Here is a 26,303-nt window from a genome sequence, read left to right as displayed (position 1 = left end):
GAAGTGCTCCCACGTTATTCATGAGTTCCCTCTCTTCAAAGAGTTTTGCAACGGTTTCCCATGTTCCTTTAAAAAAGAAAAAAAGCTTCCTTCGCATCTGCATGAATATCCCAATCTTTGTATATATTATCGTTGTATTTGTGACAACTGTGTGTGTTTATGTGAAAGCTGAATAATCAAATAGGTAGTTGGTTGGATGAATACTTTATTAAAATATATACACAGAAGACCTCCTGGTATCCGATTTCTGTAAAGCATAGTTCCAGCCTGGAATTAATTGGGTCGCATTTAGATCACAAATGCATATTCTTCAAGTGCTTTTTATGGGTGCAGGCTTTAATGTCTGATTGGATATATTGATTGCCAGTGGCACTTTATTCAATATCAGTTTTTTCGATCGAAGCACAAAAAATATCAGCCTACTCGGTGTAGACAGGGTTCGAAAATTTAAATAAAAATTTAAATAACTTCCTATGAACTAGATTATTCTCTGAAAGAACGTCATATTTTTAAATTAAATTAAACTATTCGTGGAAGATAAATTAATTGTTTTTCAATCTCATATTATTTTTCAATATTTATCATCACTTTTCTCTTATTTTCTGAAAAAATGAGCAAGATGAATGTCATAAATATAATTTTGTTCCTCATTCAGCAGCCTGGTTCTGTTGGTTTTTTCCTCTTCGGATATTCCATTTGAATACAAAAAGAGGAGAAGAAAACGTACGGATAGAAATTATTTTTTTGAGATTTTATGAACCATAACATATTTTTTCTTCTTAGCTTTTCTTTGTCAACCTCGCTTTTTTTGAAAATGCACTAGAAAAAATTTAATGATAGATAATTGAAGGGTATATCTTTTTTTCTCTGGTTATGAGATTTTTTATTGGCTCCATAGTCTGAGTTGAACATTTATACTAAAAAATGGTAATTTTCTAGATATTTATCTCATTCACTTCATTTTTTCCTCTTATTTATTTTTACGGATTCGATGTTTGATTTCTCAAGCAGTATTTAAAAAAATTTAAAAAAATGCGATTGGCAATAGCCTCAGATCTTTCTGAATCGAAACAATATGGAAGATTTTGAGGAACGAAGTTTTTTTTCTAATGAGTGATCCAACATGCATTCACCTATTTCTGTTTTGAATAACAGTTTGTCTTCTTTTATGAGTTCATATGTATCATATGTATTGGTTCTGAATCTTTAAACTCGGATTTTTAACCTCTGGCCTATCTGTATAAAAAAAGAGAAAAAAGTCCTAGAAGTGTCAATGTCATTACACACTCGAAATTTTTGTATTGACTTGTTGTTATTTGATACCCTGAGTGCCAAGAGTTAATGTGGAATTTTTTCCAAAAATTATATCAACACTTGAATATAAGTTTTACCAAAATTCAAGGGGTTTCATGTTAGGATAGGCAAGTTAATTGATCAAATTTTTGAGAGAAAAGAATTTCGTTCAAAATGTTCAAAATGCCGCATCTGAATTTATATCTCCCTTGGGAGCGATAAGAAGGTAGGTCTAATAAATTAGTCCGGCGGTCTACTGATACTCTTTTCGAAAGCAGTTTTTTCTTTGCACAACAGTTGCAAGATGATCATCACATTCTTTGAAATTTCAACAAGAAGGCCTATACACCTACAATTTTTGTGGAACAGTTAGTTTCATTTTTCAAGTTTCAGAGCCATTAAATTAGGTATCGTTTATTTTCAGTCACATAACTGTTCATTTCAACTCATGCCCAAATCCATAAAAGCTAAAAACGAAGAGAATTTATTAAAAGAAAACGCATATCTAGATGGGCGTCCTCGTAGGAAAAATGCGTTAATCATTTCAGAGCCATCTTCGTTTTTCTCACTCTTTTCAACCTTCTTGTCACCCACTATGTGCTCTACGAACGGCCATTTCAAAACAACATCTCTTCTTTTTCTTCTTTTTGCATCTTCCTCCTTATTCTTCTACTCCTAATGCTGTTGCTTCCGCCGTTTTTCCTTTTGTCGACGACGTTGTATTCGAGTGTCTGAAAGGGACAACCACCCCCCGGCGGGGTCTCTTCCTTCCACTGCCGTTCGGTTAAACTCATCTAGATTTGAAATTTCTTGAGTCTCTGACGTCTTCTCGGACATTTTTCTCATATCCTGAGTTTTCTTACTCTTTCTTCGTCATATCCTTTGTTGTTGAGACATCTCAGGGCAAACAAAAACATTCAAAGGATGAAATCAAAGCAATTTGCGTTTCATTTCTTTTTTTTTCAGTCTGACTCTAGAATTCGCATTGTAGATCAATTCATATAGCTACCAATCTACTGTATCACTGTTTTTATAGTATATTTTTGAAACTGTTTGAGAGATGTAAGTGTGATCTTTTTAAAATTACTAACATTTATACTCAACTACAGAAAAAAGTTTCTTTGCGAAGGAATCTGTGCCTAACAGAAAATTAAATGAATCTAGGTTACCACCGGCATTGAAATGAAAAACATTTAAACCGCGACTTCGAGTTTTGATGCTTCATATATTATTAGTATGACCAATCGTGAGAAACAATGCAAAAGTAGATGTCATCTGATGGAAGCAAGAGAGATAACACGGGTGAGACAGAGAATCGGAAATTGCTTGGAAATTGCTCTAGTTTGATCATTGGAAAATGTTCGAATTGAAATAATTTTGAAGAGCTGAAAAAATGTTGTTATTGAATGCGTTTTCCGAATTTTGAAATTAAATTGAACTCTAATGAATGCCAGATGCTCCAGATCTTTTAGCTTCTGAAAATATGATTCACAGTACAAAACTAGTGAACAGAACTTTTGAATTCTAAAACTCCGATGACATTTAGAAATCTAGTCATTTCATAGAGTATTTAAAAGTAAAATTAACTTTCTCATAATAGGCGAAGCGAAAATAATAATGTTTAAATTTCACAAATTCGTATTTGTTACAACTTTTCAAAAAGTTTTGATAATTTTGATAATTTTTTGTTAATTGTTGACATATATTTTTGATGATTTTTGGGCACATTGTATCAAAAACTATAATTGTGAAAAACGACCCCTATTTGCAAATCACACTAAAAAGTTGGTCCTCAAAAATTCCATCTTTGAAACTTTCCCGACGTATGCCAATCAATCTTTTCCTGAGAAGAAACAAAAACGGCACATTAGGAATTAAACTAAGAACTCAGGAATCACATTTGAAGGGACAAACTCATCAAAGTAAAGTAATCCTCACTTCTTCCCGTTTCATTCCTTGCTACGTTGATCGAACGAGTGAATTTCGCCTGTCAACGTCTTCGTCTTCCTTTTTGTTTGCAGCTTCATCTTGAAGAAGATAATTGTTTCCACCGTGTGGATGGCAATGATTGTTTTAACCCAGACTCGTAAAATATATGTGTATCTTCCTCCTTATTCAAAATTCGACCTTTTCCTTTTTTTTTTTGAAAAATCTTCTCTATCCAATTCTCTCTTCTTCTATATTTTTTCCAGTCTGCTCCTTCTCCAGTCGCTGATCAAAAGTTCCATTGTTCACCTATTTTCGGAGTCTGCTTACATGGTGCCATCTGAACCTTTAAGGATTTTTCAAAAACCAGCCAACTTCCATACATTTCTTCAAAAATTTTCAACTTCATTTCAGCTTCCCACTGCCCTCCAAAAACATTTCAATTTGAATACCAAAAGACGAAAAGAGGTTTTTCTCTCTAGCTAACTCGATAGTAAACACTTTTCGTCAAAACGGCATAAGGAGAAGCTCCTGTGTGAATGAACCTCGTGTTCTCGTGTCTGGAATCCTCTGGTGGTTATTTTTAGTTTCTGAGCTGAAATGGTTTGAAAAGACAGAAAGAGAGTAGAAAATAGTTTACATAGACGAGAAACTGATTAGATTTTCTTTTCAAAATGGAACGTATGAGCGCAAAAAAGTTCAGTTTAAGAGAGTGAATTAGTTGAAAACAACTATTCTCATTCTACTAGTGCACTTCAAGAAATTTTAGAAAAACAATTAAACATGTTTCATCAGAGTACAAGAGTGCAGTTTTGAAAAGAGTGAATTTTTAAAGTTTAGATATGAATTGAAAACTCTTCTATGGACACATTAGTTAATCTAAATAACATAACCGGATGATGAGAGAATTAAATGCTGTACTTTCTGTTTTGACATTTAACCAACTTTCACGAAAAATCAATTCTCCGTTTTGTTTTTAATATAATATTGAACATATTTTTTCGCAGAATTTTTTCAGTTTCCAGAATAACAATTAAAAAACTGAACTACCAAGGTTATGTCTTCGTTTGATTTTCTAAAAAAAAACTAAATAGCAGATTTTCACTTTAAAAGTTATGACATCACTAGATCTGTTTCTAATGACGTCTTCATCGACAAATTTGTCGCGGCTTTTTCCAATTTGCAAAGTAGATCAATTGGAGATGCAATAATATTGGTTTCAGTTTATTAGCAAGAGCAAGCTTTATATATTCAGGGCTCCAAGTCTCATCGATTTTAATTATTCGCAGACTGGCTTAAATCAGAGAATTATTTTGAAGAAGACGAAGATGAATATTTATTCAATGAATCCTGCCATTTCAGCCAGTCTGACTAGATTCACGTACTTTGCAAAAATTGGAATTTTATTTTGCTTGGTTTTTAATTTTAATTTATGTGTTTTTGTTTGGTATTTTTTAACTATTGGAAAATTAGTTTTGAATGTATTTCCAAAATGGGACAAACTTTAATTATAAAATGTTGATTTATTCCAACATGTTCATTAAATATACATTCCAAAGCATGCTCGGCTCAATTAAAAAATCTCGTTGAATTTGAAGTTCTGATTTTCGTTTCTAGTTTAAAATGAACAAGTTCAAAGTGAAATTCGCATGAACTCTGCTTTGAACTTCTGAATGTTTTGTGAATTTAAAGATGATAAGAACTTTTAAAAAAGAAAGAAAAAAGAGAAAGTCGGAGGAAATGCATCTTCTTCGAATCCTCCTTTAGATCTTCCTATTTTGTGCCCTTTCTGTTTCTTCTTCGTATCTGCAACTGGCATATACTTCCTCTATTTTCTTGATATATTTCTTATCATAATTATAAGCTTTAGTTATTCGACTTTTTTCTGCATTTATTTTTTATTTCCCTCCAACTTTTTCTTCGAACCTCTTCGTTGTTTTATCTATCGTCAAAGTGTCAAAAGCTACAAGAAACAATGAGAAGAATGCGACTTTTCACAATTTTCAGCTTCACCAGTTCCTTCTGGAGCTGTGAATCATTTGCAATTCTTGTCACTCCTTCCCCTTATTCTCTTTCTAACGCCATACCCCTCTTCTTCCTTTTTTCTGTGCCGGTGCACTTCAAATGATGTACATATTTATTTTTATATTGCATTTTTCTGAAGGTTGAACCTCTGGGAATTGTAACAAGTAATGCTCCAATATTTTCAAAAGTAAGTTGTGAGAAACAGCTGTACAATATTGTTGTCAAAATCTACTAAAACTATGATTGCACTTTTTTGCATAACTCTCTGATCTTCTATCAACCGCGCTACGTCATCTTGAAAATTTGATTTTTTTAAGTTCCTCTTTAAATTAAGTTAAGAGGTAATTTCCATCAAAACCCAATTCAGAAAACTGAGTCCCAATCCTCGTATTATATAATTTGTTAGACCTTGGGGATTTAATTAAACTCTTTCTTGTCTTTGAATACAAATGTTTTTACTTTTTCCTAGATGTTCCTTTGTTAGTGAAGACCACCCTAAACCCAAAAATTTTTGAAAATACCCAACATGTTTTCGTCAATGTCGCATCCTCCGCCGCTGCTGGGTTCTGGGTCTTTTGCCTAAATACTTTGTTTTCAAAGTTTGTGATTCAATTTCCAGCCAACTCTTTTTTCCTTCTGAAACACGTTGCACGTCATTTGATTTTTCTTTATCCTACCTATATCTTTAGTTCTCTTTTTGCCTATCTATCTTATTTTCAAAAAGACACAACTTGGGGTGTCAATTTTCGGGAGACGCGGTACAAATGAGGCGCGCATCATCACTTTTTTGAGCCCCTTCCTTATATTTTTCTTTTTTCAATGTATCCTTTTTATGACTTTTTCAAAGTCACTAGAAGTTTTTATCCAGTTTCGATTAGTTGTTTTCCTAGAAACATTTTTCAGGTCGTAGGCGTTATTTATGGTTATTTTTGCTGAATTTGTAATGTATTGCATGTTATGAGCTAATTCCCATAATAGAAGTACTTTGAATGTTCAAAAATGGATTTGACATCAATTTTCAAAACTACTTGATGGAAAAACTAGAAATGCGTAAACCTACATATCATTGCTTGCAGATTTGGCATTGTGGACGAATCGCCAAGGAAAAACTTGAAAAAACTAACCTTTTTTACACCTTTGACAATTTATAACAATTCTCCCCTGCCTCAAAAAGATATAAAAATTTAATATTACTTCCCGTTTCAGAGGAGAAATTTATAATTTTTCTGAAAATTTTTCTTCGAAACTTGAATTATGAGGTCATCTTCCACATGAATTGATATAAACTATTTCAAGACAAACATCTCTAGCCTTTTAATAAAAACATTTTTTTCATTTTTTTTATTTCAAAACTTCCAGTCTGCACATAGACAGCCAACCCGCCTCCGTTCTATTTTCGTATCGCTGGATTCTATGAATTTGAAAATAAATATGGAAAAATGGAATATTTTTTCATAATTCTATTCCATCCTTTTGTCCATTTTTTCGATTTAATTTCGCTTCTCTATTTTTCTTTCTCGCTTTTCTGCCCTCTTCACAAGTTTCATTACTTCCGACTCCGCCCACCTTTGGATTTGTTTTGTGGCGGAGCTGGGAAGAGAGTCCAATTTTCTAAACGGAAAACTTTCAAATATTTGTTTTTCTGAAAAACCCCGGTTTTGACTTTGATCTTTGTTCCAGTTTATGCACTTTTTTGTTTTTGTTCAACTTATTACTTTTCAAAAATTGCTGCTCGCCTTCAAGTCATTTGGCTCCCACTAAGTCTACCTACACTTTTCAATTTTCTCGTTTTTCGTTTCCTTTTTCTCTTTAAAAAAAGTATTTTTCTTTATCTTTTTTTTCAACAATAAATTTTAAAGTTTGGACATGGACGAGTAGGTGCCAAGAAATGGATGTCATTGGGAACATCACTGATTTATCCCCGACAGTGTCGGGAATACCGGATGAGTGTGGTCTGGAGCCACATGACTTTCTGGAAGTCAAATTTTTCTTGATCAGTGTCGTTGGTACATTGATAGGACTGTTTGGATTGTTTGGAAATGCAACGACTGCTTTGATTTTGACACGGTGAGTGTTTAAGTCTAGAAACTACATAACTTTTCAATTAATATCCAAAGTTTATTGTTCCACTTTTGATTTGGAAAAATAAAAATAAAAATTCAATCAATAGATTATTGGCAATTTTCAATAAAAACTAATTGCTATTAAAATTAAAATAAGTACTCTAAGACTCAAGCTTGATATTTTGCACAAAAGAATACTCGTGAATAGTTGCAAACGAGCTCAGTGAAGCATCGAAAATTGTGTTCATGTTTCAGACCATCAATGAGGAATCCGAATAATCTGTTTCTGACAGCACTTGCCGTATTCGATTCATGTCTCCTTATCACTGCTTTCTTCATTTATGCAATGGAATATATAATCGAATACACTGCTGCATTTGACCTTTATGTGGCATGGCTAACTTATCTAAGGTTTGTGTTTTGATGGGTCCTGGTGGGCATTTGAATTTTTTTTGACTTGTAGAGACAATAGGATTTACTTGTTAGAACTTGCAAGAAAGGAGGTTGTACCGATAGCAATATAATAAGATAAAAACCGAGGAAGAATAGGAAATTGCAACGGTTTTTGAACTTTTAGCGGTGAAAAGGAAGCAGAAGAGTCAAAAGTGGATTGACATGGAGGATAGGATAAGAGGGTTTCTTTTTGAGCACGAGGAAGTAAAACATGTAGAAGTAGGTAAAGAAGGACATGATCAACAACGATGATAGTAGAAATAAGATGCGTCATTTTACATCTCTATCAAGTACTCGTTTTGTAGTTATTACAGAAAAAGATGATCCAATTTGAATGGGGGCAAAAAAGAGAATTGGCCGAAAATTGGTGGCCTGGGAAAAGCTTAGTTCAGGTCAGGTTTTTGGTGTTTTCGTGGACTCTAAACTTAGTGGTCTAGGTGGGAAAAAACGGAGAAAATTTAGGGACAAAATTCTGGACGTGCACTTATTTAATCATCTTTTATCCTTCGGTGACCATCTGTCGGTGAACTTTGGGAGAAGTATGAAAAGAGGGATTCAAATGTGTTTGGTTTTTTGGTCAAGTTGTAAGAAGTTTTGGAAAATGAAAAAGTCTTGCTTAGCACTAATTATGGGGGAGACAAATTGAACACTTTTTTGTTTTCTCGACTGAACCAAAAAAGTTCCCAAAGTTCCCAAGATAATAAATGTTCATATGTTTTTCAACATCATATGAGTTCTCACCAAAGTTTTTGCAAGAATGTTTATTGGTCGTTTGACGACGTTACATTCATCTGAAACCCTTTTTCTATTAAAGATTAACATCTGACATTCATACCTCTTTCGGTGCTTAATGTTTATGAGACTCTGACTCAATTAGTTTGAGAACAAATATCTAAAGAAAAACAATTTCAGGTTTGCATTTGCTCTATCACATATATCCCAAACCGGAAGTGTCTACATCACCGTTGCAGTCACGATAGAACGATACTTGGCAGTTTGTCATCCAAAAAGCAGTAAAAACATGTGTGGTCCAGGTATGATTCACATGCAGACCTAATTTATTTTAAAATAATATTGAATAGGTGGCGCTGCATGGACGATTCTTGGAGTCACAACGTTTGCAGTCGTTTTCAATTGCACGAAGTTCTTTGAACTTCAGGTCAGTAAACAATTCCATAATTGCAGGAATTCAGCCGATTGATATTTCAGGTCACAGTGAATCCAAGTTGCCCGGATGGAAGCAATTGGCAATCATACATTCTACTTCCATCGGCCATGGCCAGCAATCCTATTTATCAGCAGGTAGGAAAATTGAACTAATATGTAGATTTGAAATTTTTTTCGAAATTTTGATTTACTCTAAATTTTGTATAAAAACTTTATGATATTTCTACAACACGATCAATTTGCAATGTGTCGATCAGAAGCCTCGTTGCGCAAGCGTCGCAAATGAACTGTTTTTGAAATTGAAAGCTTTCATTTTCAGGTATATTCTCTATGGGTGACAAATTTTGTGATGGTATTTTTCCCTTTCTTAACTCTTCTTCTTTTCAATGCAATCATTGCTTACACAATTCGACAAAGTCTGGAAAAATACGACTTTCATAATCAAAAGTGAGTCAAATTTTCTGGCTTTCTAAATATTTGAAGAAAGGTTTTTGAAAAGTTTATATTATAATACAATCCTAAAAAAATATGATTTCATATAATTCATGCATTCTCTCATTGTATAATGTACTTCTATGTACGGCTGATTCTCCTTCCCCCGAAACCCGGTTATTCAAACATCTTGCATTTGGAATGATTGTACTTTTGAGATAAGTCTCACCCAAACTATGTCTCCCATTCCATTTTCTGACATGCTTTTCATGGGTTAAATATCAGTTGAACTTTTTGAACATTTCCTCTTGAATGCATACTTCCCCCAATGATGATTATGAAATTGATTCCATTAAAAACAGAATTGCACATCTCCGAAATCAGAACCTTTCCTTGCACCCACACATACCATGGGGTCTGATCTCTGATTCTCTCTCTTTATCCGTTTTCAACATTTTGCAGAAGCGTGGTGGCCGCCCTTTCAGCAAGTGTAAATCTTCCGCGCAACATCGCCGGGTACTGTCCGTCCGATTGTCTTTGCCATGTCCCTCTGTCGTCTTTTACTCTTCGCGGCTTGGCTCCCCGTCGTACTGTCGTTTACGATTGTTCGAGGGGAAGTGCCTCTTCAGTAGCCACGTCGCTTACGTCGCCTGAATCTTTCCGGTGCCTCTAAGCATGTTTCCAGTTATTTTTATGTTGTTATGTATTCAATGGGCATGCTGCCTCCAAAACACTTCTTACTTCTTCTCCTTCACTGCTGATATGCTGCTTTTACAGCTTCTAATGCTTCGCTTTTTGCTCCTTGGCTTCTTTAATTTTTCAGAGTTTTATTTAACAAAATTAAACATTTTCCAGTTTCTTGTCATTAATTTTTTGAGTGACGTGAAAGAGGGTCTCAAAACGGAAGAGCAATATTGAAATGGGATCTTCTCTTCCGTTTTAAGTCCTACTCAATATTCAATTTGAAAAATTGATCCTTTTCCAAAATTAATCCATTTCCTTCCAGAATTTCGAGTCGAAACGAATTGAAAGAGAAATCACGGGAAGCTACACTGGTCCTCGTTATTATTGTTTTCATCTTTCTCGGTTGCAATTTTTGGGGATTTGTGTTGACTCTTCTGGAAAGAATTATGGGACAGGAGACATTGATGGTTGAACATCATATATTCTACACGTTCTCTCGAGAAGCTATCAATTTCCTAGCAATCATCAATTCCTCAATCAACTTTGTAATTTATCTACTTTTTGGAAAAGATTTCAGGTAAGCGGTGAAAATTAAATTCTATTTCTGCAATTATAACAACGCAATTCTAAGATTCCTAATAACCACAAATAACCATAACCATAATAACCATGATAACCATAAAACCAATTAGGCTTTTGAGTTATTATTTATTTAATTTTAACTAAAATCTCAAATGTTGCCAACTTTCCCGTATCACAGCAAAATTCTTAAAATCGTGAAATCTATAGAAAGTAAACGTTTTTTAAAGATTTTACAGTTGATACATGATTTCACTTAACCTTTTTTCTCATTTTCAGAAAAGAACTAGTTGTGGTATACGGATGTGGAATCCGAGGAATCTCGCTGAGGCTTCCTGTTCAAGATAAATTTGTCATTTGGAGGCATTGGAAGCGAACAAAGTCTCGAATATCGATGAATACAACGAATCGAACTCGGCACAAAATATCTCTTCCACAGACACTTGTTGAGCATGCGAATTTGGAAAGACTCGAAGAAACTCGTTTCTTAGCTCATCATGAAGATGGTGTACAGACGCAAGTGTCGCCAATTCATGCTCTCAGAAATGGTATGGTTTTTTAAATTATTTTTATAAGAAACCAACATTTGAGAATTTTTTGATATCAAAAAATAACGCGGTTCAATATGAATAGCAAAACTTTACTTGGTTCAGAAGTTGGACAGACTAGGGCAAGGCTTTGTTTATGTCGCGCCCATGTTTAGATTATGTGTGCTCCAACTTGCCAATGACTTACCAAAGCTTAAAACGCCACAAAAAACTTGGCTGAAAGATCGGCAAGAGTTAAATCAAACTTCTGCAAAATTGTAACACGGCCCAAACCAAGTCTTGATAAAGTTTAACCCTACTTTTTAACTAATAGTAAGTTACAATTTTTGGTCGAGTCTTGGGAAAAAGAAACAATCTCAATTGAAACGAGAATGCTCTTTTTTACTAGAATTTAGTTCTTACTAGATATCCAAAGCTAGGTATACAAATGTCTAGTAGGAATTCTGATGTCAGAAGTTATTTTTGAAATATGAACGCTCTAGAATGCAAATCAGGGGAATGAGTGGTAACTAAATTTGGTCAAAATGTTATGGACATCCGGAAGTTTTATTTGGCAATTCATTCATATTTTCTAAATGTTATTTTTCTATAAAGTATCAATGTCTAAAGTGAAGAATTTATGTGTCTAGCCAAACAAACTTAAAATTCAGCTATAATATATCATTACCTGAAAAGCTATAATAGAGAAGGATCATCTTCGGCCTAGCCTTCTATAACTAAAACAAATCTTCATTTCTTTCCAGGATCGACTCCAAAAATTGATACACTACAAGACTTGACATCGAATGGAAGACCGTGTAAAACAAGCATAATCGATGATAATGGAACTGTTGTGTGTACAGTTACAGAGTTCCCATAATTTTTTTAAATGAAAGAATATGTATTAATTTGAAACTATGTGCCTGTATTGTTAACTCTTATGTTTGCTAAATTCTTCATACGGTTGTGATTCAATAAACTTGTGAATTTCTTATTCATGTTTCGTTACGAAATTTTACATTTATTAAACGAAAATCTTACAAATAGACGACAAAGTGAGTAATGATTAAAAAACACATCTGTAACATTTGGAACGTGTATTTCCAAAATGACGGAAATTTTAGGGGAAACCGCGTTGTAATGCTTTTTCTATAAAAATTTATTTATCTTTATTTAACGCTCAAAAAATGAAAATTCTTGTCAATATCTTGATTTTAATCAGAATAACGTCTGGAATGTTATATGACGGGAAGTATTTCGACATGAAAGACCGAATTCGTAAGTACATTTTCTATTTGTCATATCTCAAAATTGAACTTTCAGGTGCTGAATGTATTATCAAAAAAGCAATGTCTGATTATAAATATCTCGGAAATAACGACAAATCAGTCAATGGAGAACCATGTGTTCCATGGATTGAGGTCACAGAATCATGGCTCCCCACTGCGAGTGATTCTCAGAAAATGAAAAAACAAGCTTCGGAGAGCTTCCATCATTCAAAATGCAGAAATATTAAATTATCAGTTGTTAACCCAATGTACTCTGTTTCCACGCCATCTGCAATTGAAACTGGCATTCCTTCCGGTATCCATGGTCCATGGTGCTTCATAGACAAGGTTGGAACTAATGGTACAGAAAGTTTCAAGTACACTCCCGTCACTTGCTTCAATTATTGCGATGAGACAAAAGTGGCAACGGACAATGAAAAAATGAGATTGACAGGTACGGTTTGCCTGAATATTGTAATTCCGAGAAAGTTTGAAGCGCCTTATCAAAGGCACACGTTACTTTTCTGAATGGGTCTTGCCACGATCCCAGTTATGTTTATCAGACGCAAAAATTGCACCCAAAATACGATACCCGGTCTCGACACGATTTTTTTTGTAGAGTTCATTCGGGCGTGCGTCTCTAAAGAGTACTGTAATTTCAAACTTCCATTCCTACGGAAATTTCATCAATCGTCCATAGTTTTTCGTTCAAAAGAGTTATTTATCAAAAAAAACAATGAAAAATCGTTAAAAATTTAACAGAAACGAGATTTCGAAATTACAGTACTACTCTTCAAAGGCGCACGCCTTTTGGCATTTAACAAAAGTTTCGTGTCAAGACCAGGTAACGTACCTTTTGCACAAAAATCTAAATCGGTTAAAAAATCGTAGATCAATTTTTAGAAAATGGATATGCAATACTGAAACAAAACTATAATCCGGCACTCTTAGATCCAATCGAGAAACTTTTCACGGAGTATCAGTTTGGAAACATGAAGTATTATACATTTGTGAGTTGCTAAAATATCTTCTAAAAATATTGTTTTTTTCAGAAAAAGTCTCGTGAGCAGCCTCCTCAATATTTAGAACTTCGTCAGAAAGTTTTCATAGCCTTATGCCTCGTCTTTTGTGTAGTCATCGCCTGGATACTTTCGTGCTACTTCCTCAAGAAACATTCCCAAAAACTCCATCAAAAGAAGCAGAAGGCGTTGGAAGGATTCTATGAAAGCAACAACTTGGCAGATATAAAATTGCAAGCAGATTTGAGAAGAGAACGAGAAGAAGCATGAAACTGTATTCGATTTGAATTGATAATAAACAAATGAAAACAATCACATAATTGTGCGAATAACATGCATAAAAATGACAACATGAAAACTAGGAAAGTGCAGTACAAATAATAACATGACATACAGTATAATTGGTTAAAACAAGTGCAATAAAACGATAAATGTGGGAATAAAACAATGCAAATAGATTGGATGAGAAAACAAACATTATTCTTTCGGCTGTTCGTCACTGAAGTTTTGATTGTCCATCAGCTTCTCATCTTCCTCATTCTCATACTTCTTGTGTGATCTTTCGAACTCGCCAGTGTTGTAAACAGAAGTTGATGGCTGGAATGTTTAATGAATTTTGAACTGTAAATAATAATTATTACAAGTTACCGCAGAGGCAGAACGAGACCTCGACGTTTCGTCATTAAAATTGATTGGAGGAACTTTCGTGATAGGAGATGGGACAAATGATGTCAAGAAGGCTGACGGATCGGTGAGACGAACCCCAGAGTCTGGATGTATGTAGGTGAAATGATGGCCTGGCGTTTGCTCAGTGCAGACCACTTCGGATGCTCCGCTAGGGGTGAAATGCTCGTCAGTAGCATTCTGATAGACTTGGCTAGAATCCATTGGGAATGAAGGGAAATAACTATTCAGAGCATAGAATGGTGTTGGACTGTTGAACTGATTGTTGTTGATTAGGAAATGCGGATCCGAGAAGAACATTGGTGGATGAGCGTTGATTGGATTCTTGAAGTTTGAGCTGTCCATCGAACTGAATGATTTCATAAGCGGAGACACAGGTGGTCGAAGTGTGCTTGGAGTAGACAATGTCCTCATCACATCTTGCATTGACGCTACTGGTTTGAATCTTGATTCATCCTCAAAGACTTCATCGTCAATTTGACCATTTATTCCTTGCTGACGTTCACCTTCAGAATTGACGGACCTGAAACATTTAATAATGTTTTTAAGAACTTGCATACAAGATCTCACTTTGCGAATCCATCTGTACTATCTTCGTATGTCTTCAAACCAATCCATTGCAATGACTCACTATTTCTTTCAGATCTGCTAATACCAATTCTACACGTCGATGGGCCCTCAGCATTCGCTTCCATGCTGTGTTTCAATTCGTCATAAGTAAAATGGCGAGACCTCTCAGTGAGAGAATCAGAGTGGGTCCTCGTATTTTGATATATTGTCTTCGGCAATTTCGGTCTCGGACGCTCTTCAGTTTCAGACATATCAAATTCTCTGTAAAAAATTTAATTTGAAATTAGTAGGATATTTTTTTTGAAACCTTTTCAGAGAAGCAAATGATCTGCATTTCTTTTCGACCTGTCGTCTTTTCATCCTAATTGCATCTTGCTCTATTTTTCTTTCGTGATAACTAGCTACAGCATTAGCTTGTTTGCGTGGTGAATTTTGTTTCAGGATCTCTGGTACTCTGGAAGAAAGTATATAAATTGTAACATATGCAATTTATCATTGTATTGAACGTTAGGCAACTTACACATATGGTCTGGGATCTCTGTAGATAAGTGTGTCGTCACTCCGTTTAATAAATCCAGCAGGAAGTGGAGGTTGTGCCGAATTGGCAAAGGCTATCCAAAAATCATTTTGTGATTTTGCTAACCCAGCATCAACTGCTTTCTTGGAGTACGGGCAATTGGCGAAAAGCGGCAAGTCGTCCATCGTCATAGGAGGCGGAATTTTTCTCATAGATATGAGTGTTTTAATAATGACATCTTGAAGTTCAATAACTTCTTGTGGATTGAGCTCCTTGCTGATGTAAAATAATGTTCCTTGTTGATCCTCTTCTACATGTTTTTTGATTCTCACACGTTTATTAGCAACAATATCTCGACGAAGTTGATCTGCAAACTCTGAGAAGACAATCGCACGATCCTGGTTCGCCTTTCTCATTCGGTCGGTGACCGATAAAGACTTGACCGACTGATCCTTATTCCGATTATCAATTTTTGGTATATAGACGCGTTGAACAACAAACTCTTTGCTATCTGAAATATGAAAATAATGTAATTATGTTCTCAAGTGTTATTCGTTACCATCATCAGAAAACTCTCCAGGTGAAGTTTTTCGAACTTTATGTGGTGGATGATAAATCATAGTACGAGTTGTAGCATCGCCAGAATTATCGACATCTGACATACAATTCCCGAATACTTTTCTAATGGATCGAAATGTTTGGCATCCTTTGCGGTTGCAGCGGTATGCTGGGTATTCGCGTGCTTGTCCACGATAACGAGTTCTCCTCAAACACAAGTTCATCATTTCATTGCAGAGGTGACACTCGATAGCTACTGGAATCTAAAAATAAAATTTGCAAAAAAAGTTATGAGCTCTAGATCGCACTCTATATTTAATTCCTCGCACTTCCACTTCGCAATTATCGATTCCATCATCTAATACTTCGCAAGCATCATCGTCTTCAATAATTGCACGGAATACTGAATCTTTATCTTCCAGCCCGCCCTCATATATAACGTCATCAGCTTGTTTCGATAGGGACTCGTTCGCATGATCCTAAAAACAAAAATTATGCATTTTTCTCTTCATTCAATCACAAACCGATAGTTGAACTCCGGAGTTTGCAGATTCTTCCCGATTTTGAGAATCACATCCACACATGGCAGGCAATCTTTCTGGGAGTGAGCTATCTGAAAGTAAATAAAATTTATCCATAAATTTTAAATAAAACTAAAGATACCATTTATTGAAGGATTATTGGCGCTCATTGAAGTCTTCACGGTTTTATCTTCCGAAGCACTCGAGTTAACGAGACTTTCGGAGGGAGAATTGTCCTTGTTCATAGTTTTCAATTCATGAAATTTAACTTAAACAAAATAGAAAAAATGGGATAGCACAAGATTGATCAAGCAAATTTGTTGATGACAAATGAAAAATTTTTAAAAGTAGCGCGCGCACAATGCTGTTTGGAATCACCCAACGAGACCTTAACAGAAATTTGGTGAATGTTCCTTTAAATTTGCCAATGTTACGGTATACCGTATCAATTAAAGTTTATTTTTTTTGAGTTTTTAATTGAAAGCTTATAAAAGCACGATATCAGTTCTGACGAATAAGTGAATGAAATGAAAATACCGTGAAATATTCAATAGTTCTCCTGCCCAAATACATGTTAGACATTGAGGAAGGCTGTATCAAAATCGAACGCAAGTTAATTAAACTATAACGTTCATAACTTTTGAATTTCATGAGTTGTAATTACATGAAATGAGCAAACGCTCTGAGTTTAATATTGTAGTTTCCAGAAATTAATTACAGTTGGAAGTCTAATACAGTTTTTATTTTGGTAACTTTTATTTGCCAAATTTACAGAACAATTCTTTATATTTATACAATGTTTGAGAATCCACCGAGGAAAGTGAGAGTAACGAAGTAGAATATAGGGAAAATCGAAAAAGAATAAGTTAGGAGATGATGACCAGACGATTGTTACCACAATGACATCCCATTCATATCCTCGCCGTTGAAAATGCGGAAGTAAAAAATGATGACGCTAAAGTTGATTGAATTGGCGATGAAGATTAGGAAGCACGCGGACATCGCTATCTGAAAAAAATTAACATGTTGTACAAGGTTTAGCGATAATTGAAATAAATAGACGAACCACAATTACTTGACAAGAAATTAATAGTGAAGTGAATGATTTAGAACAGAGACTGGCTCCAGCTTCCACTGTCGTCATCACGATGCAAGTAGAAATATGCAATAATTGTACCGAACATAATCACAGATCCTGTATTGACGAGGAAGCATGCACTGTTTGCTATCTGAATTGGACATTTATTCATGCGTTACATAAACTTATTCACATCATTCCACATTTACCCAAAATTTGATCTTAAATTATACTTACCGTTCCTGCATGTGCCAGCACTATCGGAAGAGCAAAGGCGGAGATGACAATTCCAGTGGTGATGAAGAGAGCTAATTCAATGCATGCATTTGTTCCAGTCATATCTTCTTGGAAGCGTCTGGCGATGAGAAGTGGTACCGGCGAAAGAACGTAGAATGTGATAACAAACATTGGGGTCCATGTTCTAAAAAATGAATATTAGCATTTTCAAGACGTTTAAAACTAACCCGTACCTAGGCAGGGCACATCCAAGAACGAGGAAAGTGAGGCCAACAACTCCGGCGAACGCCAGTGCAGCAACAGCTAAAATTGTATTTTTCATAGAGCAGCAATCGAAACACTGTATATGAATATGACAGCACATTATGAATCTTTCAGGGAATAAAAATTATCAGAAGAATGTTCAATTCAAATAAGCGTGGATTTAAGAAAATATAAAACTTTAATTTCACGTTAAAAACATAAATACCTCGTACTCCTCCCATTATGAACTCGTGTCTTGAAAACTTATTTGATGAATAAATCCAGGTTCCCTGAAACAAGTTATATGACCGAAAAGATAATTATTACACAAAAACAAAGAGAAAAATCGATGCAAGCAACTGAAGACAGAAATGGGGAAAGCGCGAGATGTGTGCATTCTGACGTCGCTGTGTTTGCAGACTTTCGACCGTACCCCTTTTCAATTTACGAAATCTAGTTTTCTCTTTAATTTCCATTATTCCGTGTTGCGATCTTGTTTTCAGTTATATTTCACTGATTAATTAACATTTTGCAGTAAAACATGAATCCGATTACGAATATCAAAAATCAGAACCGTATGAACGAGCGGGAGCTCAGTTTGGGTTACGCTGGAGATCTCAAAAAATCGTGGCATCAAACTTACAAAGATTCTGCCTGGATTTACATTGGTGGTTTGTCATACGCACTTTCAGAAGGGGATGTTATTGCCGTTTTCTCTCAGTGAGTTTTGCAAAAAATTGTTTCTCAATTTATAAAGTTCTTTTCAGATATGGCGAAGTTATGAATATCAATTTAATTCGAGATAAGGACACAGGAAAGTCGAAAGGATTTGCTTTTTTGTGTTACAAAGATCAAAGAAGTACGATTTTGGCAGTGGACAACTTCAATGGAATCAGCGTAAGTTTTTAATTCATTTAAAAAAAATGCAAAGATGCTGATAGAACATTAATATAAAGCCTTTTTCAAATTTTTCAAATAAAATCGATCGTTTAAACGACAACAAAAATAGTATTTTGTTTTCAGTTACACAAACGAATGATTCGTGTAGATCATGTGGAAGAATATAAAGTCCCGAAATACAAAGAAGATGCCGATGATGAAACGAAACGATTATGGGAAGAAGGATGTGCTCCAAAACCAGTAATGAGAGAAGCAGCACCTATGGAAGTTCAAGAACAGAGAATCAAGAAAGCCAAAGAAGTATTATTAGATATTGGAGATGTTGATGAAGAGTTGCTGAAAAAAATCAAAAAAGATAAGAAGAAAGCAAAAAAGGAGAAGAAGCGGGAAAAGAAGAGAGCAAAGAAAATTCGAAAATTGGAGAAGAAAGCTGCAAGAGATCCAGATGGGGATTGGAATAATAAAGCCAAACTTATCGATAAAGTTGTGGCTGAAGATGATTTGTATGGTGAGAACAAGCACTTTGATTTTGGAAAGAAGAAAGAAGTTGAAGAAGTTAAACATAATCCAAGACCAGATTTTGAGAAAGCTGATTGGAGAGATATTGAAATCTGGAAAGTCATCCGAGAACGAGAGAAGGCAGAGAAAGCAGCAAGAGGAGAAACATCAGAAGCGTGGGGTCCAGAGGATCATTATGTGTCAAAAAGATATCAAGGAAGATGAATATTTGTTTTTTCTCACTTTAATAAATTTTTATTTGTTTTTTTAAATCGTCAACTGCCATGGCATTGCAATTAGAACCAACTTTTGTGGAAAATTAGTTTTGTCGAAAATACACACACCCTTGCAAAAAAACTCACAGTCTAGTTGGAAAGTACAGTATACCCATTACAATCCAAACTATCTTATTATTTCAATCACACTTCCCCATGTCTTCCGAAGCTCTCAAAAAGTACAAAATCTCAGTATAAAGTGATATTCTAGTCGTAAAATGGTACTCGTGATCGAAACTCTGAAGCTTCTGTATCCGAGAGTATTTCGAATTTTACTTCCTTATGCACACACCACGTTTCAATTAAATTGCTCAAAAACGTCTCCGAACACCACCAATAAATGCAACAAATTTTGTTGTGATGGGAACATCGAAATCCACAAGGAACATTGAATCTGCCAACAACCATGGAAACGAATTAACTAATTTTTTTTTAATTTTCAAAACAGAAACTTGAAATTTTTGAATACATCAACTACAGTACGCCGTAGTAACATACTCGAGTACGGTAGCTATGAGATTTCGGTCGCTTCAAGACCGGGTTCCGAATTATTCGAATTTCCAAAAAATCGCAGAGACTAGCAACTTGAATATAAATCTTTATTAATTCAAAAGTAGTCAAATTACATGAAAATACGAGTTAAAACAAATTTATTTCAAAGACATTAGTGCTCAGACTCCCTTGACAACTGGCATGTGATGGAAACGACTTGGATGCGAATGCATTTTGTGCCAACACGGCTCACAGTAGTACTGGAAGCACTCAAGAGATGGACAGAAGTATGGAGCATGTTGACGATGATAACGACCCGAACATTCCTCGCAAGATTGGTTGTGAAAGAAGTATGGCTTGATCTCCACCTGAACTTAATTTAAATGAGATTCTCAACAATATTAATGAATATTCAATACCCTCTTGTGAATATCCTCATGATCCAGAACAATATAACGATCAGTGATTGCTTGAACGTACGCATCGTAGTCAGAGAAAGCAACACGTCCGGATCCACGTGGATATTTAAATTTATTGTCGATATCAATGCCAACACACACAACATGCCCATAAGTTTGCTCGAAGAAATGAGCCAACTCGACTGCTTTCAACGGTCTCGGAACACCACCAATAAATGCCACAAGTTTTGTGTTGATGGGAACATTGAAATCCATAAGGAACTCAGCATCTGCCAACAACCATGGACGAATCTGCACACGAATTGAATCAGTCGAACTTTCCAAAGTGATGAAAAGTCCTTCTTCTTCTTCGAAACAATCCAAAACCAAATCACGAACACTTCGTTCTTTCTCGAAAAGGAGAAACACGTATCCAAGGTGATGCTGTCTCTTATCTCCATTGATACTTCCATCACTTTTTGTACTTCCAAATCCAAGATTTCCTCTAGCAACTTGAGCCATACCAGGATTCAAGAATCCTCCGATACTTCCACTTGAAATCCTACCGAATCCACCCGTTTGAGAAGATTCCGATTGAGCTGGCATATTTCTCATGAATGGATTAATCTCTCCGAATGGTGGAGATACCATTGCAAGATGAGACGACGGTTGGTAAGAAGAAGAACTGATTGGTTCATTACACAATGAAGGATCCGAATCAGACTTGCATTCGTAATGTTTTGATGGCCAATCAACTTGCAGGCGTCCGTATCGAGAGAAGAAGTTGAGAATATCACCTGGAAATTAATAAAAAATAAAATATTTACAGAATAAGTTTGAACTTACTCTCTTTGACACAAGAAGGCAATCCACCAACAAAAACTTTCCGACTGTATACTTCGGGTCCAACATTGTGATGATAGTAATACTTCGAGTATCTTCCGAGTCGACGATCCGGTTCTCGAAAATTAGAAACAATCACTGCTTGTCTGTTACGCAGCTGAATTTCAGAACTCGTCGCATTTGTATTGGATGTGCATCTCAAGATCTGATTGATTTGAGGGCTAGAACGCAGTTCCAGTCTGAAAATTCAATTCATTTAAAATACTACGTGGATTCAAAATATTCTACCTTTTCCGAGTTTTTTCATACAAATCAATGAACTGTTTGTCATAGTTCTCAGCAGCATCCTTGTGCATGCTTCTAGTCAAGAAAATGACCTCCGGACGTGAACTGAAGTATTCCCGAAAGTTGTTGTAGAATTCGTCGTCTAATTCCAAAGGCATCTTCTCAGTAACTTTGACTTCTGGAAAAGATGTTTCGTTGAGTAAATGGTTTCAGAGAAATTAATAATTAAAAAATCTAAACATATTTTGTAAACATGTGACACGCATAAAAGGTCATAACGATTTTTCAAGGCTTTTGTGGCGCTTCGATGATGTTTCGTGGATTTATCTAGCGGACATGTGGCGAAAATAGAGACGACTAGTTTTTCAACTGAATAAGAAACTTAAATACTAATTTTTCACCAAGATGAAAAGAGCGACAACTTCACAGTTGTGCCACTGGCAGGATCTCAAGGTTTTTTGCGAAAACTATATCGATCAATGTATACTTTTACAACCAATTTGAGTTCCTAGAAACTCACCAGAACAGTGAATTTTTGCTTCGGTATTCTCCGGACACGTCACAGGATCCTCACTCTCCACCAAGTTTATCTTCTCCAATGGAGTGCTGGAATTCCAGTCCTGTCTTTCACGAAACATATCATTGGATTTGGCATTTTGCTGTTCCAATTCTTGAGTGACCAAGTTATTTTGTTTGAAAAAATGTTCATCTAGCACATCATCTTTTGCAGTGTCCATCATACCACGACATTTACGACGATTCATCTTCGACAGCTTGTGTTCTTCAAATCTATCACCATTACCCCAGAAGTCATCATCTCCTTGCATTGAGAGAAACACGCGCCTTGATTTTGACATCTGAAGTGATTTTGGTTCCACGTTGTCATGTTCTAGAAACTTCGCTCACCTTCGAAATTCGCGTAGGCAATCGATACAAAATATTATTCAGAAATAATCAAAACTCCGGTTGTTCATCTGATGAGACGTTTCACGCGGATGGCATTTTATTTTCATGTCCCAATGCCCTCAATTCATTTATTTCATTTTAATCACGTTTTTTGTTCAGAATGGAATCACATCTCTAAAATTTGAATTACAATTGAAATCATTTTTTTAATCAGCTGTAATCTCTGCAACAATATTTTTTAATTACCCCGTAGAGTGCAAGAATCAAGATTAATATAGGAAATACGGTATTTATGTTTTCCTTACGGGCTATAGATTTGTAATCTAAACGCTCTAAAACTACATACAGTTATTCAGCAGCACAAAAATCTAAAAATGTTTTCCAATTTCGATTTATGTCATATATTTGAAATCAATGATCAAATGAATATAAGTGAGTTTCAGAATGATATAATACATTGAATGTATTCTTTCTCGTGTTTTGCACCTTTTCTTTCTATTTTCTCACACAATCAGCCGCCGTCTTGTTTCACTTCTGACCAGAAATTATCGCCTCGCGCGTATTTTCAAAAGGGTTCTGACGCATTCTCCCCTAGCAGTTGTCTATAACTTCCCAAATTTAGATTTATATTCTCAGAAGTGATGTTTTTTCAGGCCCGGCAGTATGAAATAAAAACAACGAGTTGATGGTATAGTATACTCATTATTTATTTTTTCGAGTAAGTCAAACTGAATACAATATTCTAAAATAAACTTTAGTTATTTAAAGATGACTATGTCAGGTGCAATCGAGTTCCACCAAAAATCAGCTCACTTTTGTTGTAAAATTAATAGACTGAACATGCGTTTTTTTCTTAGAATAGAAAACCATACGTGTCCATTTTTAAATATCATGATTTTGTTTTGGCAAATTTTGAATATAAATCACTTTAAGAAATTGTTCAAAGTTATTCAACGAGTCATAAAATCACAGAAACTTGTGCTACAGTAACCCAACTACTACGGCTCCCATGCTAATGAATGTTGTTTTACAAAAATATCATATCTGAATAAGAATACCTGGAAAAACCTGAATACGTTTTGTGTTCGTTCTCAACACCCCAAAAATAAGAATTTTTTCCAAGACTTGTTTCGTTTGAATCACTCTGTCGTGGATCTCGTTGAGGTTTCGATGTTTGCTCTTTTACTTACTTTTATTTCTTTTTTATTTGTTGTCTTGTTGGTCCCACCTTCTCCTTATTCTATGACTCATTCATGCACAGACTAACATTCGCTCCTCTTTTTCCCTGAAGCCGTTCAGTCTGTTGGTTGCCCCAACGACGCCGCCTGCTCTGCATCGATTTTCGTGTCACCTGCTTGCTGCATTCCTCGCTTCTCTTCTTTTCCTCTTCATTCCATTTTCACAAACCTCATGCATTTCCAATCTCAATTATTCCTCCATTCATCCACCGATTCTCCTCTTTTTTAAGATCCACAGTTTTAATTTCAGAAGGTCAATCACTTGTGATGTCAGATCTAAGCTCAAGCTTGTGCCAATTGAACTGGCTCATTGCCAAAGGTGGACTGAACACAGTACAAGAAATCGAAGTACCTGAAAACCCTAATATTGTTGGATCTGTGAATGTTTCGCCACTGGTCCTATCTCCTACAGTACCTGCAGAAACGTCAAAGGCAATTTTAATAAATATTTGAAATGTCATAGAAAATCAGAGAACTCTTTCAATTATGCTCTGAATGTTTTGTTGCAAATCTACTCATATTTTTAGAATTAATAATTTTAATTTAGTTGCAAACATCACTTACATATATTTTTCGAATACATAATCTAAATGACCTGGCCTTTTTCGTCCTTCCTTGAAATTAAATTACGCCGGTAATTTCATACAATTCAATTTCGGTGAGGGTGGCACCTGCAGCGTCATAACTCGAATTAGATTTATGTGGCTGAGGTCAACATCTGGTTTTTAGAAAGATCTATTGCTCTTTTATAATTGCTTTCTAATTTCAGCCAGTGGCTCCTGCACACGAAGGAAAACGGAGGAGAATTTTTGATGGAGCGGATAAGCCACCATATTCATACTCTCAACTTATTCGTCTAGCTATCGAAGATACTCCCGATAAAAAATGTACTCTTGCTGAAATCTACTCTTTCATTGCTCACAACTTTCAATTCTATCGTGAAAACCGGAATTCAAGTTGGAAGGTAATCCTTATTCCGGATATTGGAATTCTACGTTTGAAATTGCAGAATTCCATTCGCCATAATCTGTCATTAAATAAACAATTCAGCCGCATTGAGAAGACTGATGGAGATAGAAGTGAGATAATTATTTAATGATTAATTTAATTGAATTCATTTTTACAGGAGGATGGTGGGTTTGTGTAGATCCGCCAGCCAAGAAACCACGAATTCTCAAAGGATCCCCAGTGCGAGTAAATCCAATTTACGAGCATCTATATCATAGTAATACATAAGATTATAACTGATCAACAATATCAATAATTGTTTTCAGATAAACAAGACATGCCAAATTTCACTCCTCCGCCAGAAGATCCATTCCTGTCAGAAATTAATGGAAATGTACATGAACTTACGGTATCTTATCAAACATTCCCTCATGCAAGCTTAATTTTATTTCATTCACAGGAACACGAAATAAGAGATTTGAATTTGTTCGAGTCATATGATCTAAACTCATCATTCCGTGATGTCTACAATCAAATTTTTGAGAAGTCCACTTCCCCCAATGGGAAGAAGCAAGTAAGTGAAAAAAAAGTTCAGTTCTGAGAAGCAAAATTCTAGAGATCTTGTGTGTTGGAAATTCAATAATTAATTCTTAAAGTATATTATTAACTTCAGGCTGCTCAAATCGATTGGTTGAAAATAAGCTTAGAAGCTGCTGGACTTGATTATCACGATGAACAAGAACTTCAAGAAGTTGATACGGATAAGTTGAAAGGTTAAAATGAAAAGAAACTATTTTTAAACTTAATTTCCAAAAATTTAGATTACGTCTACAATGGATTCCCAGCAGAATGCGACAGTGATGTCTCAACTCCAAGAACAGACTCTGGCCGTCATTCATCCTCAGATTCTGTTCTTTCAGCCACTCTTCAACCAGTTAACAATGATTCAGATGATGAGTATGACTGGGATAAATTGCTATAAATTGTTAATCTAAAGGTTCAAAAACTCACATATTTTTCACACAGTGTCCAAATTTCATTTGTACAAAAATACATTGTTAGTTAGTTTTCATTTTCATATTCATTTTTCGTAAACATTCAATGAATTGTTTACTGATACTATACGCCAAGTTTATGCATGTAGCCACGCCTGTACTTTCCAAAAAAAAATCTGGTAATGGCATTCGATTTCAAATTCGAAAAAAAAAACCTATGTGTCCAAATTTTCATGAGCGATCTAGCCACTTTTTGACTACAGATGTGCACCAACTTTTTTGGTTGAGTACTCATGAGTTGATACAGCAATTAATTATTCAGTCTAACCCCGTTAACCTCCGTCACGTAAATTCAATAAGTGGCAGGAATCCCAATGTCAAAAACGTCATAAAGATTGGAGATGGCGAAATTGAAGACGTACCAAGTATGCTAGTAGACAATTGATACATAAACATACTTGGTACATATTTAAAGATACAGTTTCTTTGACAATACGCGATAACATCTGGAGATGAACTGGAGATGCCATCGTGGAAGCACAAAACAACATGCACAAAAGAGAGAGGCCAACATAGCGATGCTGGAAAAATTAGGGATACAAGTCTGTTTGTTGTCTGCGTCTCTCCACACGTTAATAGAGAACACTCTGTTTGTAAACGCCGACTGCAGGACCTGCTCAT

At 35.3% G+C, this 26,303-nt stretch overlaps 7 protein-coding genes and 4 non-coding genes across 12 annotated transcripts; 5 read left to right on the top strand and 6 right to left on the bottom strand.

Moving 5' to 3' along the window:
- Positions 1-3,649: 3,649 nt before the first annotated feature.
- Positions 3,650-3,737, bottom strand: C30B5.12. The gene has a single exon (NR_051181.1). It is a non-coding gene; the product is annotated as an Unclassified non-coding RNA C30B5.12 (non-coding RNA).
- A 1,469-nt stretch (positions 3,738-5,206) lies between these two features.
- C30B5.14 lies at positions 5,207-5,349 on the top strand. The gene has a single exon (NR_051180.1). It is a non-coding gene; the product is annotated as an Unclassified non-coding RNA C30B5.14 (non-coding RNA).
- A 1,755-nt stretch (positions 5,350-7,104) lies between these two features.
- daf-37 (G-protein coupled receptor daf-37) lies at positions 7,105-12,139 on the top strand. Its single transcript, NM_001322732.3, has 10 exons — positions 7,105-7,311; positions 7,563-7,718; positions 8,673-8,794; positions 8,843-8,919; positions 8,970-9,062; positions 9,247-9,374; positions 9,822-9,875; positions 10,366-10,620; positions 10,902-11,170; positions 11,914-12,139. Exons 1-10 carry the CDS (start codon positions 7,133-7,135, stop codon positions 12,027-12,029), a joined length of 1,449 nt encoding a protein of 482 aa, NP_001309490.1. The 5' UTR covers positions 7,105-7,132; the 3' UTR covers positions 12,030-12,139.
- On the bottom strand, positions 9,816-10,051 carry C30B5.10. Its single transcript, NR_051179.1, has one exon. It is a non-coding gene; the product is annotated as an Unclassified non-coding RNA C30B5.10 (non-coding RNA).
- 21ur-14845 lies at positions 10,548-10,568 on the bottom strand. The gene has a single exon (NR_051178.1).
- A 171-nt stretch (positions 12,140-12,310) lies between the features above and the next one.
- C30B5.17 (Kringle domain-containing protein) lies at positions 12,311-13,751 on the top strand. Its single transcript, NM_001322731.2, has 4 exons — positions 12,311-12,427; positions 12,473-12,871; positions 13,321-13,427; positions 13,470-13,751. Exons 1-4 carry the CDS (start codon positions 12,337-12,339, stop codon positions 13,704-13,706), a joined length of 834 nt encoding a protein of 277 aa, NP_001309539.1. The 5' UTR covers positions 12,311-12,336; the 3' UTR covers positions 13,707-13,751.
- On the bottom strand, positions 13,693-16,625 carry szy-4 (Suppressor of ZYg-1). The gene is made up of 9 exons (NM_062839.7): positions 16,429-16,625; positions 16,290-16,378; positions 16,074-16,244; positions 15,767-16,028; positions 15,211-15,718; positions 14,998-15,144; positions 14,691-14,951; positions 14,085-14,643; positions 13,693-14,033 (listed from the first exon to the last, which is right to left on the bottom strand). Exons 1-9 carry the CDS (start codon positions 16,529-16,531, stop codon positions 13,914-13,916), a joined length of 2,220 nt encoding a protein of 739 aa, NP_495240.3. The 5' UTR covers positions 16,532-16,625; the 3' UTR covers positions 13,693-13,913.
- Positions 16,626-17,012: 387 nt separating this feature from the next.
- On the bottom strand, positions 17,013-18,141 carry C30B5.2 (Vacuolar protein sorting-associated protein 55 homolog). Of its 2 annotated transcripts, none has more exons than NM_062837.8 (5): positions 18,071-18,141; positions 17,829-17,904; positions 17,602-17,785; positions 17,353-17,515; positions 17,013-17,294 (listed from the first exon to the last, which is right to left on the bottom strand). In NM_062837.8, the coding sequence occupies exons 1-4, from the start codon at positions 18,084-18,086 to the stop codon at positions 17,393-17,395; spliced, it is 399 nt and encodes a 132-aa protein (NP_495238.2). In that variant the 5' UTR covers positions 18,087-18,141; the 3' UTR covers positions 17,013-17,294; positions 17,353-17,392. The 2 variants fall into 2 exon arrangements, with proteins under 2 accessions (NP_495238.2, NP_001379744.1); NM_001393094.1 differs by having other exon boundaries at positions 17,026-17,294; positions 17,835-17,904; positions 18,071-18,134.
- A 231-nt stretch (positions 18,142-18,372) lies between these two features.
- On the top strand, positions 18,373-19,510 carry rbmx-2 (RRM domain-containing protein). Its single transcript, NM_062836.3, has 3 exons — positions 18,373-18,564; positions 18,612-18,741; positions 18,868-19,510. Exons 1-3 carry the CDS (start codon positions 18,386-18,388, stop codon positions 19,465-19,467), a joined length of 909 nt encoding a protein of 302 aa, NP_495237.1. The 5' UTR covers positions 18,373-18,385; the 3' UTR covers positions 19,468-19,510.
- Positions 19,511-20,150: 640 nt separating this feature from the next.
- On the bottom strand, positions 20,151-22,537 carry cpb-2 (Cytoplasmic polyadenylation element-binding protein 2). Its single transcript, NM_062835.6, has 6 exons — positions 22,442-22,537; positions 22,056-22,392; positions 21,539-21,713; positions 21,254-21,489; positions 20,429-21,204; positions 20,151-20,377 (listed from the first exon to the last, which is right to left on the bottom strand). The coding sequence occupies exons 2-6, from the start codon at positions 22,390-22,392 to the stop codon at positions 20,189-20,191; spliced, it is 1,713 nt and encodes a 570-aa protein (NP_495236.3). The 5' UTR covers positions 22,442-22,537; the 3' UTR covers positions 20,151-20,188.
- A 1,390-nt stretch (positions 22,538-23,927) lies between these two features.
- fkh-8 (Forkhead box protein pes-1) lies at positions 23,928-25,698 on the top strand. Its single transcript, NM_001267178.4, has 8 exons — positions 23,928-24,111; positions 24,449-24,643; positions 24,689-24,758; positions 24,806-24,904; positions 24,954-25,036; positions 25,088-25,201; positions 25,301-25,400; positions 25,449-25,698. Exons 1-8 carry the CDS (start codon positions 23,947-23,949, stop codon positions 25,607-25,609), a joined length of 987 nt encoding a protein of 328 aa, NP_001254107.1. The 5' UTR covers positions 23,928-23,946; the 3' UTR covers positions 25,610-25,698.
- Positions 25,699-26,303: the final 605 nt, after the last annotated feature.

The sequence above is a fragment of the Caenorhabditis elegans genome, chromosome II (assembly GCF_000002985.6).
Source record: "Caenorhabditis elegans chromosome II".
In the NCBI taxonomy this organism is placed as follows: domain Eukaryota; kingdom Metazoa; phylum Nematoda; class Chromadorea; order Rhabditida; family Rhabditidae; genus Caenorhabditis; species Caenorhabditis elegans.
Note: the sequence above shows the minus strand (reverse complement) of the source record. Positions and strands in the feature narration are given on the sequence as shown.